This window comes from Phasianus colchicus, chromosome 36 (genome assembly GCF_987193195.1).
Source record: "Phasianus colchicus chromosome 36, bPhaCol1.hap1.1, whole genome shotgun sequence".
NCBI lineage: Eukaryota > Metazoa > Chordata > Aves > Galliformes > Phasianidae > Phasianus > Phasianus colchicus.
Window position 1 is genome coordinate 2975799 of NC_143471.1, and position 18305 is coordinate 2994103.

Here is an 18305-nt window from a genome sequence, read left to right on the forward strand (position 1 = left end):
CCGGGGGGGGTCGGACGGACACAAGGAAAGCGGAGCCCACTGAGAGGCGTTGCCACTTTAAGAGTTGCGTGATCACCTTCCCCTTTTAAGAGATGCCCCGCCCCTTTTACGCAAAGCCACGCCCCCCTTTTACCCCGCATAGCGAAGCCACGCCCACGGCGGAAACGCGCTGACGTCACGACGCAACCGCGCACGGCGTCGTGCGTCGAAACGGCGTCGCCAAGATGGCGGAGCTCGATCTGCTCGGCTCCATCCTCAGCACCATGGAGCGGCCGCCGGCAGCGGCGGAAGGAGAAGCGCGACGGGCGCGGGGTCAGCGGGCCGGGGAACGGCGGGGGGGGGGGATGGGGGAGGGGGGACGGGGCGGAGCGGGGGGGCAGCGAAAACCGCGGGGTCACCGAAGGCCGCGGGGTCACCGCGTCGCGGGCCTCTCCCCCCCCCCCCAAACAACTTCCGCTTCCGCCCGCACCCGTGGCCACGCCCCTTCTTTAAGCCACGCCCACTGGGCGTTCCCATCCACCAATGGCCGCGCACTGTGATTCCCGGCCACGCCCCCTGGCTCCCTGCTCGGACCCGGCTGTCGTTCTGGCCACGCCCCCTCCATAGAAACCCCCGGCTGTGCTGGCCACGCCCACATACCGCTTAGCCCCGCCCCCTGCCCTCACCGCATTCCTTATAGCCCCGCCCCTACACGCGATGCCCCGCCCTCCCGGCCGTAGCCACGCCCCCCACACGTGTATCCCCACCCCCTGCTTGTGGCCACGCCCCCTCTCGGTCGTAGCCCCGCCCCTCAAGCCTTGGCTCCGCCCCCAGAGCAAGCAGCCCGCGTGAAGAAGCTGCAGGAACAGGAGAAGAGGCAGAAGGTGGAATTCCGCAAGCGGGTCAGTGCCCCCCCCCCAGCTGTCACGTGATCCCCCCAAGCTGTCACGTGACCCCACCCCCATTGACCCCTCCCCCTTCCCCACCCCCCCAGATGGAGCAGGAGGTCTCGGCCTTCATCCAGGCCAGCGGAGAGCCACGGCGTCGCTTCCAGCCCATGAATAAGATTGAGCGCAGCATCCTGTGAGCTTGGGGGGGAGGTGGGGGGCTATGAGGGGGGGGAGGGGAAGTGGGGGGCACCCCCACTGCAGGGACCCCTCCTCAAATCAAAGGGACCACCCCCAAACCAAGGGGACCAACCCCACAGTGAGACCCCCGTAACCCTAACCCTAACCCTAATCCTAACCCTAACCCTAACTCCCAAGCCAAAGGGCCTCCCCCTTAATCAGACCCCCCCCAAACCAAAGGGCCCACCCCCACAATGAGACCCCCCCCCAAATCAAGGAGACCCCCATCCAAACCTGAACGACCCCCCCACCCTGAGAGGACCCCCCCCCAAATGTGGTCCATCCCAAACGAAAGATTCCTATCCAAACCAATGGGGGCAGCCCCACAACCAGACCCCCCCCCTTCCCCCCCCCGCCCCCTCCCCCAGCCAGACCCCCCCCCCCTACAATATCAGACCCCCCCCAGGCACGACGTGGCAGAGGTGGCCGGGCTGACTTCCTTCTCCTTTGGGGACGACGAGGACAGCCGTTACGTCATGGTGTTCAAAAAGGTGGGGGGGGACCCCATTAAAGAAGGGGGGGGGGGGAGGGGTTCCCCTGGAATGATGGGGGGGGCTTGGAGGACCCCCCCCACACACCCCCCAGCTCAGGGCTGCCCCCCATAGGAGTTTGCCCCCTCGGATGAGGAGCTGGAGGCCTATCGGCGTGGGGAGGAGTGGGACCCAGTGAGAGCCAATGAACGGCGCCGGCTGCGGGTAGGGCGGGGCTTAAAGGGGGGGCGGGGCTTAGAGGGAGGCGGGGCCTGGAGAAGTGGGAGGTTGCAAAAGGGGCGTGGCCTGGGGGTGGGGCCTATGAGTGCGACTGGGAGTGGGCGGGGCTTTGTGGGAGATGGGGTGTGGCCTCAGCCAGGGGGCGTGGTTTCACGGTAAGAGGCGTGGCTTGTTGCAAAGGGGCGTGGTTTGTTCCGAAGGGGGCGTAGTCAAAGGCAAGGGGCGGGGCTTAGTATTGGTGGGCGTGGCCTGCTGAATGATGGCTGAATGGTGCGGGTGAGTGACAGGAGGCGTGGCCTGTTTGAGCGGGGGCGGGGCTTGGCTGATCACATGTTTTGGAACTGCGCATCAGGGGGCGTGGCTTGGCAAATGAGGGGGCGTGGCCACACGCAGGAAGCGAATGGGGGCGTGCTCTCGTATGAGGGAGGCGTGGCTTTGTTCAGTTGGGGGCGTGGCTTAATAGAACAGTTGGGGGTGGCTTAAAAGATCACATGATCACTGAGGGCGTGGCCTGAACAGCCGGGAGGTGGGCGTGGCTTAGCGCTGAGGGCGTGGCTTCATATGTATGTGAGCAGGGGGGCGTGGCCTGATGTAGCACGTGATTGGTGGTGGGCGTGGCTCTGGGGGGGCATGGCCTGCTACTGCATTTGATTGGCGGTGGGCGTGGCTTGCCACATGGAGGGCGTGGCCAACCATCTGCGTGGCCCCGCCCCCCCCAGGAGCTGGCAGCCCAGCAGGAGGAGGCGGAGCTTGAGCGTGGCCCCGCCCCCCCCGGCCCCCCCACCGACTACAAGGACAAATACCGGCATCTGATTGGCTGCGAGGCCGCCAAGGCCGCCGCCCGAACCATGGAGGCCAATAAGGCGTACGGCTGTGGTGAGTTTTTGGGGGGGGAGGGGTCCTCAATTTGGGGGGGGGTCACTTCATTCCCTTCAATTGGGGTGGGGGGGGGGTCTCTATGGGGGTCTGGTTGGGTTGGGGGGGTTCTCGTGCTGTGTGGGGTCCTTTTGCTTGGAGGGGGGGAGGGTCTTCGTAATTGGGGGGGGTCCTCGTGGTGTGGGGTTCCCCAATGGGGTCCCTTTGGGTTTGGGGGGGGTCCTCATGGTGTGGGGATTCCCATTGGTGTCCATTTGGGTTGCGGGGGAGGGGGGTCTCCATTGGGGTTCCCTTGCTTGAGGGGGGGGGGGTCTTCTTGCTTGGGGGGGTCCTCGTGGTGTGGGGTTCCCTAATAGGGTCCCCATTGGGTTTGGGGGGGGGGGTCTCCATCGGGATCCCTTTGGTTTGGGGGGGGTCCCATTGTGGGGGAGGGGGTCCCTTTTCTGGGGTTGTTTGCCTTTCTTTGGGGGGGGTCCCTGTTGTTTGGGGGGAGGGTCTCATTGTGGGGGGGGTCCCAATGATCTGAGGGGGATTGCTTTTGGCTTGGGGGGGGGGGGAAGGGGGGGTCTCATTATGGGGTGCCCCTTTTTGTTTGGGGGGGTCCCTTTGGTTTGGGATGGGTCTTATTGGGGGGGGGGCAGCATTGTGGGGGTGTCCCACGTTGTTTGGAAGGGGGGGGGTCCTTTTGGTTTGGGTGAGGTGGGGGGGTCCTAGTGATTTGGGGGGGAGGTTCATTTTGGGGGGGTCCCATCAGTCTGGGGGGGGGTCCTAGTGATCTGGGAGGGGTCCCTTTGATTTGAGGGGGGGGGGTGTCTCATTGTGGGGGGGTCCCCTCGGTTTGGGGGGGGTCTCAGTGATCTTGGGGGGGGTCCCTTTGATTTGGGAGGGGGAAAGGGGGGGGATGGGTCGGTTCTCTTTGGTTTGGGGTTGTCTCATTGTGGGGGGGTCCACTCAGTCTGGGGGGGGGGGGTCCCAGTGATCTGGGAGGGGTCCCTTTGATTTGGGGGGGGTTCGGTTCTCTTTGGTTTGGAGCTGTCTCATTGTGGGGGGCTCCCCTCGGTTTGGGGGGGGGTCTGCCTTTATTCTGGGGGGGGTCTCATTGTCCGACCGGGTCCCACTGATGCCCCCCCCCCCAATTTAACCCCCCCCCCCATCAGTGCCCGTGGCCAACAAGCGCGACACGCGCTCCATTGAGGAAGCCATGAATGAAATCCGTGCCAAGAAGAAGCTGAAACGGGAGGGGGGCGACGAGGGGGGGGCCGGGGGGGCTTCAGCATAAAGGAGGAAGGGGGGGGGGGGGGGACAGGTCACGTGATCCTGGGGGGGGGGGGGGTATTTAATAGTTGTGGGGGTGGGAGGGAGGGGAGAAATAAATGATTGTGCTGTGAGAGACGGAGTCGTGTGCTGAGATTTATTGGGGGGGGTCCATAAAAGGGAGGGGGGGGGTCTGTTTTGGGGGGGGGGGACGGGGGGGGTCTTGAGGGTTTGTTTGGTTTGTTTTTGGGGGGGGGGGGTCGGGGTCGTTGTGGTGTTGTTTTTATTTGGCTTTGGGGTTCCGGAATTTGCGCCCGGCGAATTTGGCTTTGTCTCCAAGAGCCTCCTCGATCCTGGGGGGGGAAATGGGGTTATGGGGGGGGGCCAAAATGGGGGGGGGGCCAAAATGGGGGGGGGTTGGGGGAAGAAAAGAAAGGGGGGTACTGCAAAATGGGGGGTTGGGGGCAGTGGGGTCATATGGGGTTGTGGGGGGGGGAACCAAAAGTGGGGGGGGTTGTGGTTTATGGGGGTGGGGGGGTACCCCAAAATGGGAGGGGGGGGCAAAGGGGGAAGGACCCAAAAGTGGGGGGGGGGTGTTGGGAAGAAGGAAAGGGTGGAGCTGAAAGTGGGGGGGGTTGGGGTCAGTGGGGGATATGGGATTATGGGGGGGGGGACCCAAAAGGGGGGGGGGTTGGGGTTATGGGGGAGGGGGAAATAGGGAAGGGGGGGTACCCCAAATTGGGGGGGGGGGACAAAGAGGGGGAAACGAAAGTGGGGGGGTTGGGGTCAGTGGGGTCATATGGGGTTATGGGGGGGGGGTTGGGGTCAATGGGGGTGGAAGAAGGGGGGGGACCCCAAAGGGGGGTTGGGGGGGTCAATGAGGGATATGGGGTTACGTGGGGGGGGGCGACAAAGTGGGGTTACCCCCAAAGTGGGGGGGGGGGGAGGTCATGGGGGTGGGGGGGGCAAAATGGGGTTACCCTAAAGTGGAGGGGGGGGGAATATGGGGTCAGTGGGGGGGAGGTGGGGAGGGGGGGGGGGACCCCAAGGTGGGGGGGGGGGTGATGGGGTCGGGGGGGGGGTACACAAAATTGGGGGGGGGTCTGACCTCATCAGCTGGTTGTATTTGGCCAAACGCTCGGAGCGGCACGGAGCGCCTGTCTTAATCTGGGGGGGGGGAGAGAGAAATTGGGGGGGGGGCGTGGGGGGGTAAATGGGGGGGTATGGGGGGGGTATGGGGGTGTTATATGGGGATGTGTGGGGTCGTATGGGGCCATATGGGGTCACACAGGGACACACTGGGCCATATGGGGTCACAGAGGGCCATGTGGGGCCATATAGGGTCACACGGGGCCACATGGGGCCGTATGGGGACATACAAAGTCATATGGGAACATATGGGAACATATGGGGTCATATGGGGCGACAAGAGGTCACATGGCCATATGGGGTCACAGAGGGCCGCATGGGGACATATAGGGTCACACAGAGCCATATGGGGTCACAGAGGGCCATATGGGGCCACAAGGGGCTGTATGGGACCATATGGGGACATATGCGGCTACAAGGGGTCACATGGCCATACGGGGACATATGGGGTCACAGAGGGCCATATAGGGCCATTTGGGGTCACAGAGGGCTGTATGGGGTCGCACAGAGCCATATAGGGTCACAGGGGGCCATATGGGGTCACAGAGGGCTATATGGGGCCATATGGGAACATATGGGGTCATATGGGGCCACAAGGGGTCACATGGCCATATGGGGCTATATGGGGCCATTTGGGGTCACTTTGGGGCCGTCACCCACCTGCCCGGTGCACAGCCCCACAACCAGGTCGGCGATGAAGGTGTCCTCGGTTTCACCGGAGCGGTGGCTGACCATCACACCCCAGCCGTGGCTCTGAGCCAGCTTACACCTGGGCAGCGCAACAACACAACGTCACAACCACACAATGATACAACATCACAATGTCACAACCACACAACGTCACAATGACACGATGATACAACGACACAACGACGCAACATCACAGTGTGACTGACCGTCGCACGTCAGCCGTGGCTCTGAGCCAGCTTACACCTGGACAACACAACCACACAACGACACAACCACACAACGACACAACCACACAACGACACAACCACACAACGACACAACCACACAACGACACAACATCACAGTGTGACTGAACATCACACGTCAGCCGTGGCTCTGACCCAGCTTACACCTGGACAGCGCAACAGCGCGACGTCACAACCACACAACCACACAACTACACAACGTCACAACCACACAACAACACGTCACAATGTCACAACGACACAATGACGCGACACAACCATACAATGTCGCAACCACACAACATTACAACCACACAACCACACGTCACGACACATCACAACGACACGTCACAACGACACAACGACACAACCACACATCACAACAACACAACGACACAATGACACAACCACACGTCACGACACAACGTCACAATGACACAACCACACAACGTCACAACCACACAACGTCACAACCACACAACGTCACAACCACACAACCACACGTCACAATGTCACAACGACACAACGACACAACCACATGACGACACAACCACACGACGACACGTCACGACACAACCACACGACGACACAACCACACGACGACACAATGACGCGACACAACCACACAATGACACAACAACACAACAACACAACCACACAACCGGTCCCTGCCGGCCCACCGCGGGGCGGGCTGCGACTCACGCCTGGATGGACTCGGTGACGGAGCCGATCTGGTTGACTTTGAGCAGCAGGCAGTTGCAGGCTTTCTGCTCGGCCGCGTGGGCGATGCGCTTCGGGTTGGTGACCGTCAGGTCGTCGCCCACCACCTGGATGTCCACGTGGGACAGGAAGTGCTTCCACGCCTCCCAGTCGTCCTGGTCAAAGGGGTCCTCGATGGACACCACTGCGATGGGGGGCACGACCATCAGCCTTCCCAGTATGGCCCAGTATGGACCAGTATGGCTCCATGTAGCCCCAGTGCCTCCCAGTGCCTCCCAGTGCCTCCCAGTGCCTTCCCAGTCATCCTGGTCAAAGGGGTCCTCGATGGACACCACTGCGATGAGGGGGCCACGACCATCAGCATTCCCAGTATGGCCCAGTATGGCCCAGTATGGCCCAGTATGGCTCCACGTGGCCCCAGTGCCTCCCAGTGTCCCCAGTCCCTTCCCAGTCATCCTGGTAAAAGGGGTCCTTGATGGACACCACTGTGATGGGGGGCCACGACCATCAGCCTTCCCAGTATGGCCCAGTATGGCCCCTTGTGGTCCCAGTGCCTCCCAGTGCCTCCCAGTGCCTCCCAGTGCCTCCAGTCCCCTCCCAGTCTGTCCCAGTGCCCCCAATCCCCTCCCAGTTCCTCCCAGTCGTCCTGGCCAAAGGGGTTCTCGATGGACACCACTGCGATGGGGGGGCACGACCATCAGCCTTCCCAGTATGGACCAGTATGGCCCAGTATGGCTCCATGTAGCCCCAGTGCCTCCCAGTGCCTCCCAGTGCCTCCCAGTCCCTTCCCAGTCATCCTGGCCAAAGGGGTTCTCGATGGACACCACTGTGATGGGGGGCCACAACCATCAGCATTCCCAGTATGGACCAGTATGGCCCTATGTGATCCCAGTGCCTCCCAGTGCTCCCAGTCCCCTCCCAGTCTGTCCCAGTGCCCCCAGTCGCTCTCCCAGTTCCTCCCAGTTGTCCTGGTTAAAAGGGTCCTCGATGGACACCACTGTGATGGGGGGCCACGACCATCAGCCTTCCCAGTATGGCCCAGTATGGCCCCTTGTGGTCCCAGTGCCTCCCAGTGCCTCCCAGTGCCTCCAGTCCCCTCCCAGTCTGTCCCAGTGCCCCCAATCCCCTCCCAGTTCCTCCCAGTCGTCCTGGCCAAAGGGGTTCTCGATGGACACCACTGTGATGGGGGGCCACGACCATCAGCCTTCCCAGTATGGCCCAGTATGGCCCCTTGTGGTCCCAGTGCCTCCCAGTGCCTCCAGTCCCCTCCCAGTCTGTCCCAGTGCCCCCAATCCCTCTCCCAGTTCCTCCCAGTCGTCCTGGTTAAAAGGGTCCTCGATGGACACCACTGCGATGAGGGGGCCACAACCATCAGCATTCCCAGTATGGCCCAGTATGGCCCAGTATGGCTCCATGTGGCCTCAGAGCTTCCCAGTGCCCCCAGTTCCCCTCCCAGTGCTCCTGGCTCCCCTCCCATCACTTCCCAGTCCTCCCACTGTCCCCAGTACCCCCCTCCCAGTCCCTCCCAGTCCCCCTCCCATCACTTCCCAGTCCCTCCCAGTGCTCCCAGTCCCCCTCCCGGTCCTCCCAGTGCTCTCCCATTCCCTCCCAGTCCCTCCCAATCCCCTCCCAGTCCCCCTTCCATCACTTCCCAGTCCCCCCAGTCCCTCCCAGCACCCCCAGTACCCCCCTCCCAGTCCCTCCCAGTGTCCCCAATCCCCCTCCCATTCCCTCCCAGTTCCTCCCAGTGCCCCCAGTCCCCCTTCCAGTCCTCCCAGTGCTCTGCCATTCCCTCCCAGTCCCTCCCAATCCCCTCCCAGTCCCCCTCCCAGTCCTCCCAGTCCCTCCCAGTCCCCCTCCCAGTCCTCCCAGTCCCTCCAATCCCCTCCCAGTCCTCCCAGTCCCCCTCCCAGTCCTCCCAGTCCCTCCCAATCCCCCTCCCACCACTTCCCAGTCCCCTTCAGTGTCCCCAGTCCCCCTCCCAGTGCTCCCAGTCCCTCCCAGTCCGTCCCAGCGCCCCCCCCTCACCCGGGTAGTCCTTGATGAAGCCCTTGTAGATCTCCCCCAGCTTCTCGCCGCTGATGAGCCGCTTGGGGTCGGGGGGGCTCTTGAAATCCAGGTCGTAGTGGCCGTCCCTGCAGAACTCGGAGGCGGCCACGTCCATCCCGATCACCACCTTGTCGGTGTAACCGGCCTGAGCGATGGCGGCCTTCAGCAGCTCCAGAGCTGGGGGGGGGAAAGGGGAAAAGAGAGGGGGGGGGGGGGCGCAGCGTGAGGACCCCCGCAATGTGGGGCGGCGACGGAACCCGGCCCCCAGGCTGTAAGTCGTTGGGATTCCTCAAACTGCGGACCCCCCCCCCCAGTCCACTCCATTGGGACCCCAAATCTATGGGACCCCCCCCAGTCCACCCCATTGGGACCCCAAATCTATGGGACCCCCCAGTCCACTCCATTGGGACCCCAAATCTATGGGACCCCCCAGTCCACTCCATTGGGACCCCAAATCTATGGGACCCCCCCCAGTCCACTCCATTGGGACCCCAAATCTATGGGACCCCCCAGTCCAACCCATTGGGACCCCAAATCTATGGGACCCCCCAGTCCAACCCATTGGGACCCCAAATCTACGGGACCCCCCCCAGTCTATAAATCCCCCACCCATGGGACCCTCCCAATCTATGGGACCTCCCCCAGTCCAACCCTGGGACCCCAAATCTATGGGACCCCCCCAGTCCACCCCATTGGGACCCCAAATCTATGGGACCCCCCCCAATTTATAAATCCCCCACCCATGGGACCCTCCCAATCTATGGGAACCCCCCAGTCCAACCCTGGGACCCCAAACCTACGGGACCCCCCCACCCATGGGACCCCCCCGATCTATGGGACCCCTCAACTCATGGGACCCCCCCAGTCCAACTCATTGGGACCCCAAATCTATGGGACCCCCTGACTCATGGGACCCCACCCGGACCCCCCAAATCTATGGGACCCCCCACCCATGGGACCCCCCCCAATCCAATCCATTGGGAGCCCAAATCTATGGGACCCCCCCCCCACCCATGGGACCCCCCCAATCTATAAACCCCCCACCCACAGGACCCCCCCCCAGCCCCCCATATCCCAACAGATCCCCCATTGCCCCACATGACCTCAACCCCCCCCCCCGCCTCCGTGACCCCCCCGCCCCCCCCCGCCCTTTCCATTCCCCCCGTACCCTTTCTCCGGTTTCACTGCGTCTCCAATTCCACCCCCCCGAAACCCAACCCCCCCCTCCCCCCCTCCCAAGAGCTAAAAGTGGACCCCCCCCCTCCCTCCCCCTCCCCAACTTATGGGGCACACAGATGGGCAGACCCCGCATCGCCCCCCCCCTCAATTACAAGGCAGGCAGATGTGTGAGACCCCCCCCCAATTCAAACTATTGGGACCCCCCCAATCTATGGGACACCCCCAATCTATGGGACCCCCCCCCAGTCTATGGGACCCCCCCCCAACCCATGGTTCCCCCAACCTAAAGGACCCCCCCCAACCTATGGGACCCCCAACCCAACCTATGGGACCCCCCCAGTCCAACCCATTGGGACCCCTTCCCTCTATTGGACCCCCCCAACCTATGGGACCCCTCCCAGCCCAACCAATTGGGACCCCCAACGTATGGGACCCTCCCCCAATCCAAGCCATTGGGACCCCCTCAATCCATGGGATCCCCCCCCCAGCCCAACCTATGGGACCCCCAACATCTGGGACCCCCCCAACCCATTGGGACCCCCTCCCTCTATTGGACTCCCCCAACCTACAGGACCCCCAACCCAACCCATTGGACCCCCCCAACCTATGGGACCCCCCCCCAACCCAACCCATTGGGACCCCCTCCCTCTATTGGTGCCCCCCAACCTATGGGACCCCCCCAACCCAACCCATTGGGAGCCCCCCAACCTATGGGACCCCCCTCAGTCCAACCAATTGGGACCCCCTCCCTCTATTGGACTCCCCCAACCTACGGGACCCCCAACCCAACTCATTGGACCCCCTCAACCTATGGGACCCCCAACCCAACCCACTGGGACCCCCCCAACCTATGGGACCCCCCTCAACACAACCAACTGGGACCCCCAACATCTGGGACCCCCAGCCCAACCCATTTGGACCCCCCCCCAACCTATGGGACCCCTCCCAACCCACTGGGACCCCCAACATCTGGGACCCCCCCAACCCAACCCATTGGGACCCCCTCCCTCTATTGGACCCCCCCAACCTACGGGACCCCCAACCCAACCCATTGGACCCCCCCAACCTATGGGACCCCCCCCCAACCCAACCCATTGGGACCCCCTCCCTCTATTGGACCCCCCCCAACCTATGGGACCCCCCCAGCCCAACCCATTGGGATCCCCTCCCTCTATTGGACCCCCCCAACCTACGGGACCCCCCCCCAAGTCCAACCCCTTGGGGTCTCCCAGCCCATTATAAGCACACCCCCAGGTGGGTAGGGGCACAAATATGGGGGGGGGGGCTCCTACCTTCGTGGTTATCGAGGATGTTGGGGGCGAACCCCCCCTCGTCGCCCACGTTGGTGGCATCCTTGCCGTATTTGCCCTTGATGACCCCCTTGAGGCTGTGATAAACCTCGGCCCCCACCCTCATGGCGTCGTGGAAGGAGGAGGCGCCCACCGGCAGCACCATGAACTCCTGCATGGCCAGCTTGTTCCCGGCGTGGGAGCCGCCGTTGATGACGTTGAAGGCCTGCGAAAGGATGGGGGGGGGGGTTAGGAATTAAATCCGGGGGGGTGGGGGGGGGGTCGTCCCGATGGGGGGAGGGGGGCAGAGCGTGGCCGTGCTCGCTGGGTTGCGCTACGATGCGTTGTCGACCCCCCCTCCCCTCCCTCTGCTCCCCCCCAGTGAGGATCTGTAAGAGCCAGGGAGAAATGAGACCTCAATGGGCCCCCCCCGGACCCCCCCGAACCCCAGTGTTCCCTTCAAGGACCCAACAGCCACCCCAAGACCCAAGATTCCCTTCAAGGACCCAATGAACCCCCCAGACCCCAATGCTCCCTTCAAGGACCCAACAGCCGCCTTCAAGGACCCAATGACCCCCTCAGATCCCAATGTTCCCTTCAAGGACCCAAAAGCCACCCCAAGATTCCCTTCAAGGACCCAATGAACCCCCCAGACATCAGTGTTCCCTTCATGGACTCAATGACCCCAGTGTTCCCTTCAAGGACCCAAAAGCCACCCTAAGATTCCCTTCAAGGACCCAATGAACCCCTCCAGACTCCAATGTTCCCTTCAAGGACCCAACGACCCCCCAGAACACAAAGTTCCCTTTAAGGACACAACAGCCACCCCAAGATCCCCTTCAAGGACCCAACAATCCCCCCCAGACCCCAATGTTCCCTTCAAGGACCCAACAGCCACCCTAAGATTCCCTTCAAGGACCCAATGACCCCCTCAGATCCCAATGCTCCCTTCGAGGACCCAACAGCCACCCCAAGATCGCCTGCAAGGACCCAATGACCCCCCCAGACCCCAATGACCTCCCAAGACCCCAGTGTTCCCTTCAAGGACCCAACGACCCACCCAAACCCCAGTGATCACCCAAGACCCCAGTGCTCCCTTCAAGGACCCAAAAGCCACCCCAAGATTGCCTTCAAGGACCCAATGAACCCCCCCCAGACATCAATGTTCCATTCATGGACTCAATGACCCCAATGTTCCCTTCAAGGACCCAACAGCCACCTCAAGATTCCCTTCAAGGACCCAACGACCCCCCCCAGACCCCAATGTTCCCTTCAAAAACCCAACGACCCCCCCCAAATCTCAATATCCCCTTCAAGGACCCTACGACACTCCCAAGACCCCACTATTCCCATCAAGGACCCTAAGACCCCCCCAAATATCCCCCCTACACCCCCAGGACCCCCCCCAGACCCCAATAACCCCCCAAGACCCCAAATAGACCCAACAGGGATGGCCAAGACCCAACCAACACCCCCCAAAACCAACCAGATCCCCACAAAGCCCCCCAAAGCCCCCCCAAAAGACCCCCAACTCCCCCCCAAAGAGCCCCAGGACCCCCCCAGACCCCAACTCCCCCCCAGAGACCCCCAGCCCCCCCCCCAGACCCCAATAACCCCCCAAGACCCCAAATAGACCCAACAAGGATGGCCAAGACCCAACCAACACCCCCCAAAACCAACCAGATTCCCGCAAAACCCCCCAAAGACCCCCCCCAAATCCCCCCAGAAGACCCCAGGACGCCCCCAGACCCCAATAACCCCCCAAAGACCCCCAGCCCCCCCTCCAGACCCCAAATAACCCCCCAAGACCCCAAATAGACCCAACAGGGACGGCCAAGACCCAACCAACGCCCCCCAAAACCAACCAGATCCCCACAAAGCCCCCCAATGACCCCCCCCAAAGACCCCCAACTCCCCCCAAGACCCCAGGACCCCCCCCAGACCCCAATAACCCCCCAAAGACCCCCAGCCCCCCCCCAGCCCCCAAATAACCCCCCCACAAGCCCCCCAACAGACCCAACCAACGCCCTCCAAACCTCAACACGACCCTCCAAACCCCCCCCAACTCCCCCCCAAACCCCCCCAACCCCCCACCCCAAAGACCCCCACCCCCTCCCAAAGCCCCCCCCAACCCATCCCCCCCCCGAAGCCCCCCCCCATTACCGGCACAGGCAGGATGAGCTCCGTGTTCCCAGCCAGGTCAGCGATGTGCCGATAAAGGGGGACCCCCTTTTCAGCAGCCCCCGCTTTGCAAACGGCCAAAGACACCCCCAGAATGGCATTGGCCCCAAATTTAGCTGGGGGGGGGGCAACGACAAGAGGGGGGGGGCGTTCAATAAATCCTTATTATTGAGATTTGTGTGGTTGTTTTTTTTTTTGGGGGGGGGGTCTTTACGCTCACATTTGTTCTCGGTGCCGTCCATCTCGATCATCACTTTGTCGATCTTCTCCTGCTCCACCACGCTGATTTTCTACGGGGGGGGGGCACAAAAATAAGGGGTGGGGGTGTTGGGGACCCCCCCCCCCACAAAAAAAAAAAATGCATCCCCCCCCCCCCAAAAAAAACCTCACCTTCTCTATCAGAGCGGGGCCGATGGTTTTGTTGATGTGCTCCACTGCTTTAAGCACACCTGGGGGGGGGGGGGGTAAAAGGGGGGTGTCAGGATGCCCCCCCCCCAAATTTATGCGGTGTGGAGGGGGAGGTAAAGTGGGGGGGGGTCTCAGGGTGGTTTTGGTGGGGGTTGTGGGGGGGGGGGGGCTTTGGGGGGGTGGTTGGGGTGGGGGGGAAACTTTGGGGGGGCTTTGAGGGAGGGTATCCTTGGGGGGGGGGCACTTTTGGGAGGTGTTTTGGGGGGGTCATTAAGTTGGGGGGGTCAGAATGAAGCTCTATTGGGATCTATGGGGGGGGGTCTCTGAGGTGGGGGTACTTGGGGGGGGGTCTCCTTAGGGTGTTCTTTTGGGGGGGGGTCATTAAGTCGGGGGGGTCGGAAGGAAGCTCTGTTGGGGTCTATGGGGGGGGGAGATCCCTGAGGTGGGGGCGCCTGGGGGGGGGGCTTGGGGGGGGGGGTCCCAATGAAGCTTTGTCAGGGTCCTTGGGGGGGGGGGGGGTCTTTAAGTTGGGGGGGGAGGGGGATGGGGGTCACTGGAGGGGGGGACACTTTGGGGGGGATCTTTGGGTTGGGGGGGGTGGGAGGAACCCAATGAGGCTCTTTTGGGGTCCTTGGGGGGGGAAGAGGGGGGTCTTTAAGGGGGGGGGCGGTCCTTGGGGTGGGGGGGTCCCGGGGGGGGAGACACTTTGGGGGGGGGTCTTTGGGTTGGGGGGGGGTGGGAGGGAGGAACCCAATGAGGCTCTTTTGGTGTCGTTGGGGGGGGGGAATCCCAATGCGGTTTTGTTGGGGTGACTGGGGGGGTCTTTAAGAAGGGGGGGGCGGTCCTTGGGGTGGGGGGGGGGGTCCCGGGGGGGTCACCTTTCCCCAGGAATCTCTTCTTGTCGCCATCGCGGAGCTCCAAGGCTTCGTGGATCCCAGTCGAAGCCCCGCTGGGGACGGCGGCACGGAAATGACCTAAAAAAAATCAAGGGGGGGGGGCTTCAGTGACCCCCCCCCCCCACCACCACATCTCCACAATGCCCCCCCAATAACCCCCCCCACGTGACCCCGACACCCCCTTCCCCCCCCCCCAGCATAACTCAATGACCCCCCATATTCCACCCCTCCCCCCCCAACGCCCCCCCGCCCATGACCCCCAATGACCTCAGTGCCCCCCCCCCCGCACCCCCCCATCTCATAATGACCCCCAATAACCCCCAACACCCCCCCATCTCCCACTACCCCCCCCCCGACCTAATGCCCCCCCCCATGGCCCAACGCCACCCCCCGTCACCTAATGCCCCCAATGACCCCTAACACCCCCCCCATCTCCCAGTGCCCCCCCCCACAGCCTAACCCCCCCCCCATGACCCCCCAACAGCCCCCCATAGCCCAATGCCCCCCCAGTGCCCCCCCCCCAGTCTCCTAACAGCCCCCCCATCACCCATTGCCCCCCCCACGGCCTAAAGACCCCCCCCATGACCCCCAACGCCGCCCCATAGCCCAATGCCCCCCCCATCTCCTAATGCCCCCCAATGACCCCTAACAGCCCCCCCCCATCTCCCAGTGCCCCCCCCACAGCCTAATGCCCCCCCGCAATGACCCCCCCAGTCCCAATTGCCCCCCCATGGCCCAATTGCCCCCAAAACCCCCCCACATCACCCCCCCCCAATGCCCCCCATGTCCCAATTGCCCCCCATGATCCAATGACCCCCCCCAACACCCCCCATGCCCCCCCCCAGCCCCAATTGCCCCCCAATACCCCAACCCCCCCTACAGCCCCCCAGCTCCTATTACCCCCAATTACCCCCCATGCCCCAATTGCCCCCAATACCCCCATGCCCCCCCCAGCCCCAATTGGCCCCCATTACCCCCCATACCCCAACCCCCCCTATGCCCCCCCAACACCCCCCCCATGTCCCCCCAGCCCCAATTGCCCCCAATTGCCCCCCATGTCCCAACTGCCCCCAATACCCCAACCCCCCCTACACCCCCATGTCTCCCCCATGCCCCCCCAACCCCAATTGCCCCCAATTACCCCCCCCTTTTCCCCCCCCAATGCCTCCCATACCCCAATTGCCCCCAATACCACAACCCCCCCAACACCCCCCCATGTCCCCCCCCAATGCCCCCCAATGCCCCAATTGTCCCCAATACCCCCCCACATCCCCCCCCACGCCCCAATTGCCCCCAACCCCCCCAATGCCCCCCCACGCCCCCCCCCAGCCCCAATTGCCCCCCATTACCCCAATTGCCCCCAATACCCCAACCCCCCTTATGCCCCCCCATGCCCCAATTGCCCCCAAATCCCCCCTAAGCCCCCCCAGCCCCAATTACCCCCCATGTCCCAACCCCCCCATACCCCCCCACGCCCCCCCAGCCCCAGTTGCCCCCAATAACCCCCCCCACATCCCCCCCTAATGCCTCCCATACCCCAATTGCCCCTAATCCCCCCTAAACCCCCCCCCAGCCCCAATTACCCCCCATTACCCCCCCATGCCCCAAATGCCCCCCATGTCCCAATGAGCCCCCAACACCCCCCGAGTCCCCATTACCCCCCATTACCCCCATTCCCCCCCAACACCCCCCCAAGCCCCCCCCAGCCCCAATTACCCCCCATTACCCCCATACCCCCATTACCCCCCATTACCCCAACGCCCCCCAACACCCCCCCAAGCCCCCACCAGCCCCAATTGCCCCCATTACCCCCCCATGCCCCAAATGCCCCATGTCCCAATGCCCCCCCAACATCCCCCCAGCCCCCATTACCCCCCATTACCCCCCACACCCCATTACCCCCAATACCCCCCAACACCCCCCCAAGCCCCCCCAGCCCCAATTACCCCCATTACCCCCCCATGTCCCAATTGCCCCCCCATGTCCCAATGACCCCCCAACATCCCCCCAGCCCCCATTACCCCCCACACCCAATTACCCCCAGTACCCCAACGCCCCCCAACACCCCCCCACGCCCCCCCAGCCCCAATTACCCCCAATTACCCCCCATACCCCCATTACCCCCAATACCCCCCAACACCCCCCCAGCCCCAATTACCCCAAATTACCCCCCCAGCCCCCATTACCCCAAATTACCCCCCACACCCCATTACCCCCAATACCCCCCAACACCCCCCCAAGCCCCCCCCAGCCCCAATTACCCCCCCAGCCCCAAATAGCCCCCATTACCCCCCCAAGCCCCCCCCCAGCCCCAATTACCCCCAATTACCCCCCATACCCCCAATACCCCCCCAGCCCCAATTACCCCCCATTACCCCCCCACGCCCCCCCCAGCCCCAATTACCCCCCATTACCCCAACGCCCCCCCCCCCCAACGTCCCCCCCCAACCCCCCCTGCCCCAATCGCCCCCTATGTCCCAACGCCCCCCCAACGCCCCCCCAGCCCCCATTACCCCCCATTACTCCCAACACCCCAACGCCCCCCCCCCCTCCAAAGCCCCCCCCCCAATTTCCCACCCTTGGCCGTATGCAGGTCCACCTCCACCGTGGGATTCCCCCTCGAGTCGAGGATTTCCCTCGCGTGGATCTTCTGAATGGACATCTTTGGGGGGGGGGGGGGCAATTAATACAAGGGGGGGCCAATTAACACAAGGGGGGCTAATTAACATAAGGAATGGAACCAATTAACGCAAGGAATGGGGCCAATTAACACCCCCCCCCCCCCCGGACCCCCAATATACCGCTATGCGTTATGAGGGGGGGGGGGTCCTGTCCGTCCGTGCGCCCCCCCCCTCGGCTCCCCTCCGTCTATTTATGCCCTTCATCCCCCCCCCCTCCTCGCCCCCCCTCTCTATTTTTAGGGTCCCCCCCCCCCCCGTTCCTTAAAGGTCGCAGCGTTTGGGAAAGGGCACCGTAATATGAGACCCCCCCCCATATTAAACCCCCCCCCCGCTATTAAACAGCGCCGTGCGGAGAGGAGGAAGTTCCCACGGCGTGGGGGGGGGGGGGGGGATGGGAGATGCCCCCCCCCATCGTTACCCACAATGCACCGCGGGTGGGGTGGGGGGGGAGGGGACAGGAAGTGAAACCGCCGCTCCTCCCCCCCCCCCCTCCCCCCCCCCATCCGGAAAGTCCCGCGTGGGGCTGAGTGTAATTGGGGGGGGGAGGGCGGTTTGCACACTTTGCACGTGGGGGGCAATTTGCACGCTTTGCACGTGGGGGGGGGCATCGCACGGGGGGCAGTTTGCACGGGGGGGGGGGGCACTTTGCACACCTTGCACGTGGGGGGGGCATCGCACGGGAGGGGGTTGCATTGCGGGGGGGGGCAGTTTGCACACTTTGCACGAGGGGGGGGGGGGCATCGCACGTTGCATGAAGGCGTTGCAATGCTCTGCAACGCGTGGGGGGGCGCTTTGAAGTGTGTGGGGGGGGGCGTTGCAATGCAAAGCAATGCACGGGGGGAGGGGTGGGGGGGGTCCGCTTTGCACGCTGTGCACGGGGGGGGGGCATTGCA

At 63.6% G+C, this 18305-nt stretch overlaps 2 protein-coding genes across 3 annotated transcripts; one reads left to right on the forward strand and one right to left on the reverse strand.

Annotated features, from left to right (window-relative positions):
* The first annotated feature begins 130 nt into the window (after positions 1–130).
* SPAG7 (sperm associated antigen 7) lies at positions 131–3973 on the forward strand. Its single transcript, XM_090129460.1, has 7 exons — positions 131–312; positions 814–881; positions 974–1062; positions 1513–1597; positions 1712–1801; positions 2536–2692; positions 3850–3973. Exons 1-7 carry the CDS (start codon positions 225–227, stop codon positions 3969–3971), a joined length of 699 nt encoding a protein of 232 aa, XP_089985586.1. The 5' UTR covers positions 131–224; the 3' UTR covers positions 3972–3973.
* A 229-nt stretch (positions 3974–4202) lies between these two features.
* On the reverse strand, positions 4203–17589 carry ENO3 (enolase 3). 2 transcript variants are annotated; one of them, XM_090129394.1, is made up of 12 exons: positions 17533–17583; positions 17309–17395; positions 14714–14809; positions 13818–13876; positions 13648–13717; positions 13410–13543; positions 11250–11472; positions 8758–8955; positions 6712–6913; positions 5756–5864; positions 5055–5113; positions 4203–4299 (listed from the first exon to the last, which is right to left on the reverse strand). In XM_090129394.1, exons 2-12 carry the CDS (start codon positions 17391–17393, stop codon positions 4230–4232), a joined length of 1305 nt encoding a protein of 434 aa, XP_089985520.1. In that variant the 5' UTR covers positions 17394–17395; positions 17533–17583; the 3' UTR covers positions 4203–4229. The 2 variants fall into 2 exon arrangements, with proteins under 2 accessions (XP_089985520.1, XP_089985519.1); XM_090129393.1 differs by lacking the exons at positions 4203–4299; positions 5055–5113; positions 5756–5864 and adding an exon at positions 5979–6028 and having other exon boundaries at positions 17533–17589.
* Positions 17590–18305: the final 716 nt, after the last annotated feature.

What these genes read in the sequence shown, in the direction of transcription:
- ENO3 (XM_090129394.1), bottom strand. Translation starts at nt 17,393, where the DNA reads ATGTCCATTCAGAAGATCCACGCGAGGGAAATCCTCGACTCGAGGGGG. An exon ending in CATCCTCGATAACCACGAAG is followed by an intron (nt 8,956 to 11,249) that starts GTAGGAGCCCCC and finishes TCCCCCCCCCAG; the next exon opens with CTCTGGAGCTGCTGAAGGCC. An exon ending in TGGGGCTGTGCACCGGGCAG is followed by an intron (nt 5,114 to 5,755) that starts GTGGGTGACGGC and finishes CCCCCCCCCCAG; the next exon opens with ATTAAGACAGGCGCTCCGTG.
- SPAG7 (XM_090129460.1), top strand. Translation starts at nt 225, where the DNA reads ATGGCGGAGCTCGATCTGCTCGGCTCCATCCTCAGCACCATGGAGCGG. An exon ending in AGAAGCGCGACGGGCGCGGG is followed by an intron (nt 313 to 813) that starts GTCAGCGGGCCG and finishes CTCCGCCCCCAG; the next exon opens with AGCAAGCAGCCCGCGTGAAG. An exon ending in ACGTCATGGTGTTCAAAAAG is followed by an intron (nt 1,598 to 1,711) that starts GTGGGGGGGGAC and finishes TGCCCCCCATAG; the next exon opens with GAGTTTGCCCCCTCGGATGA.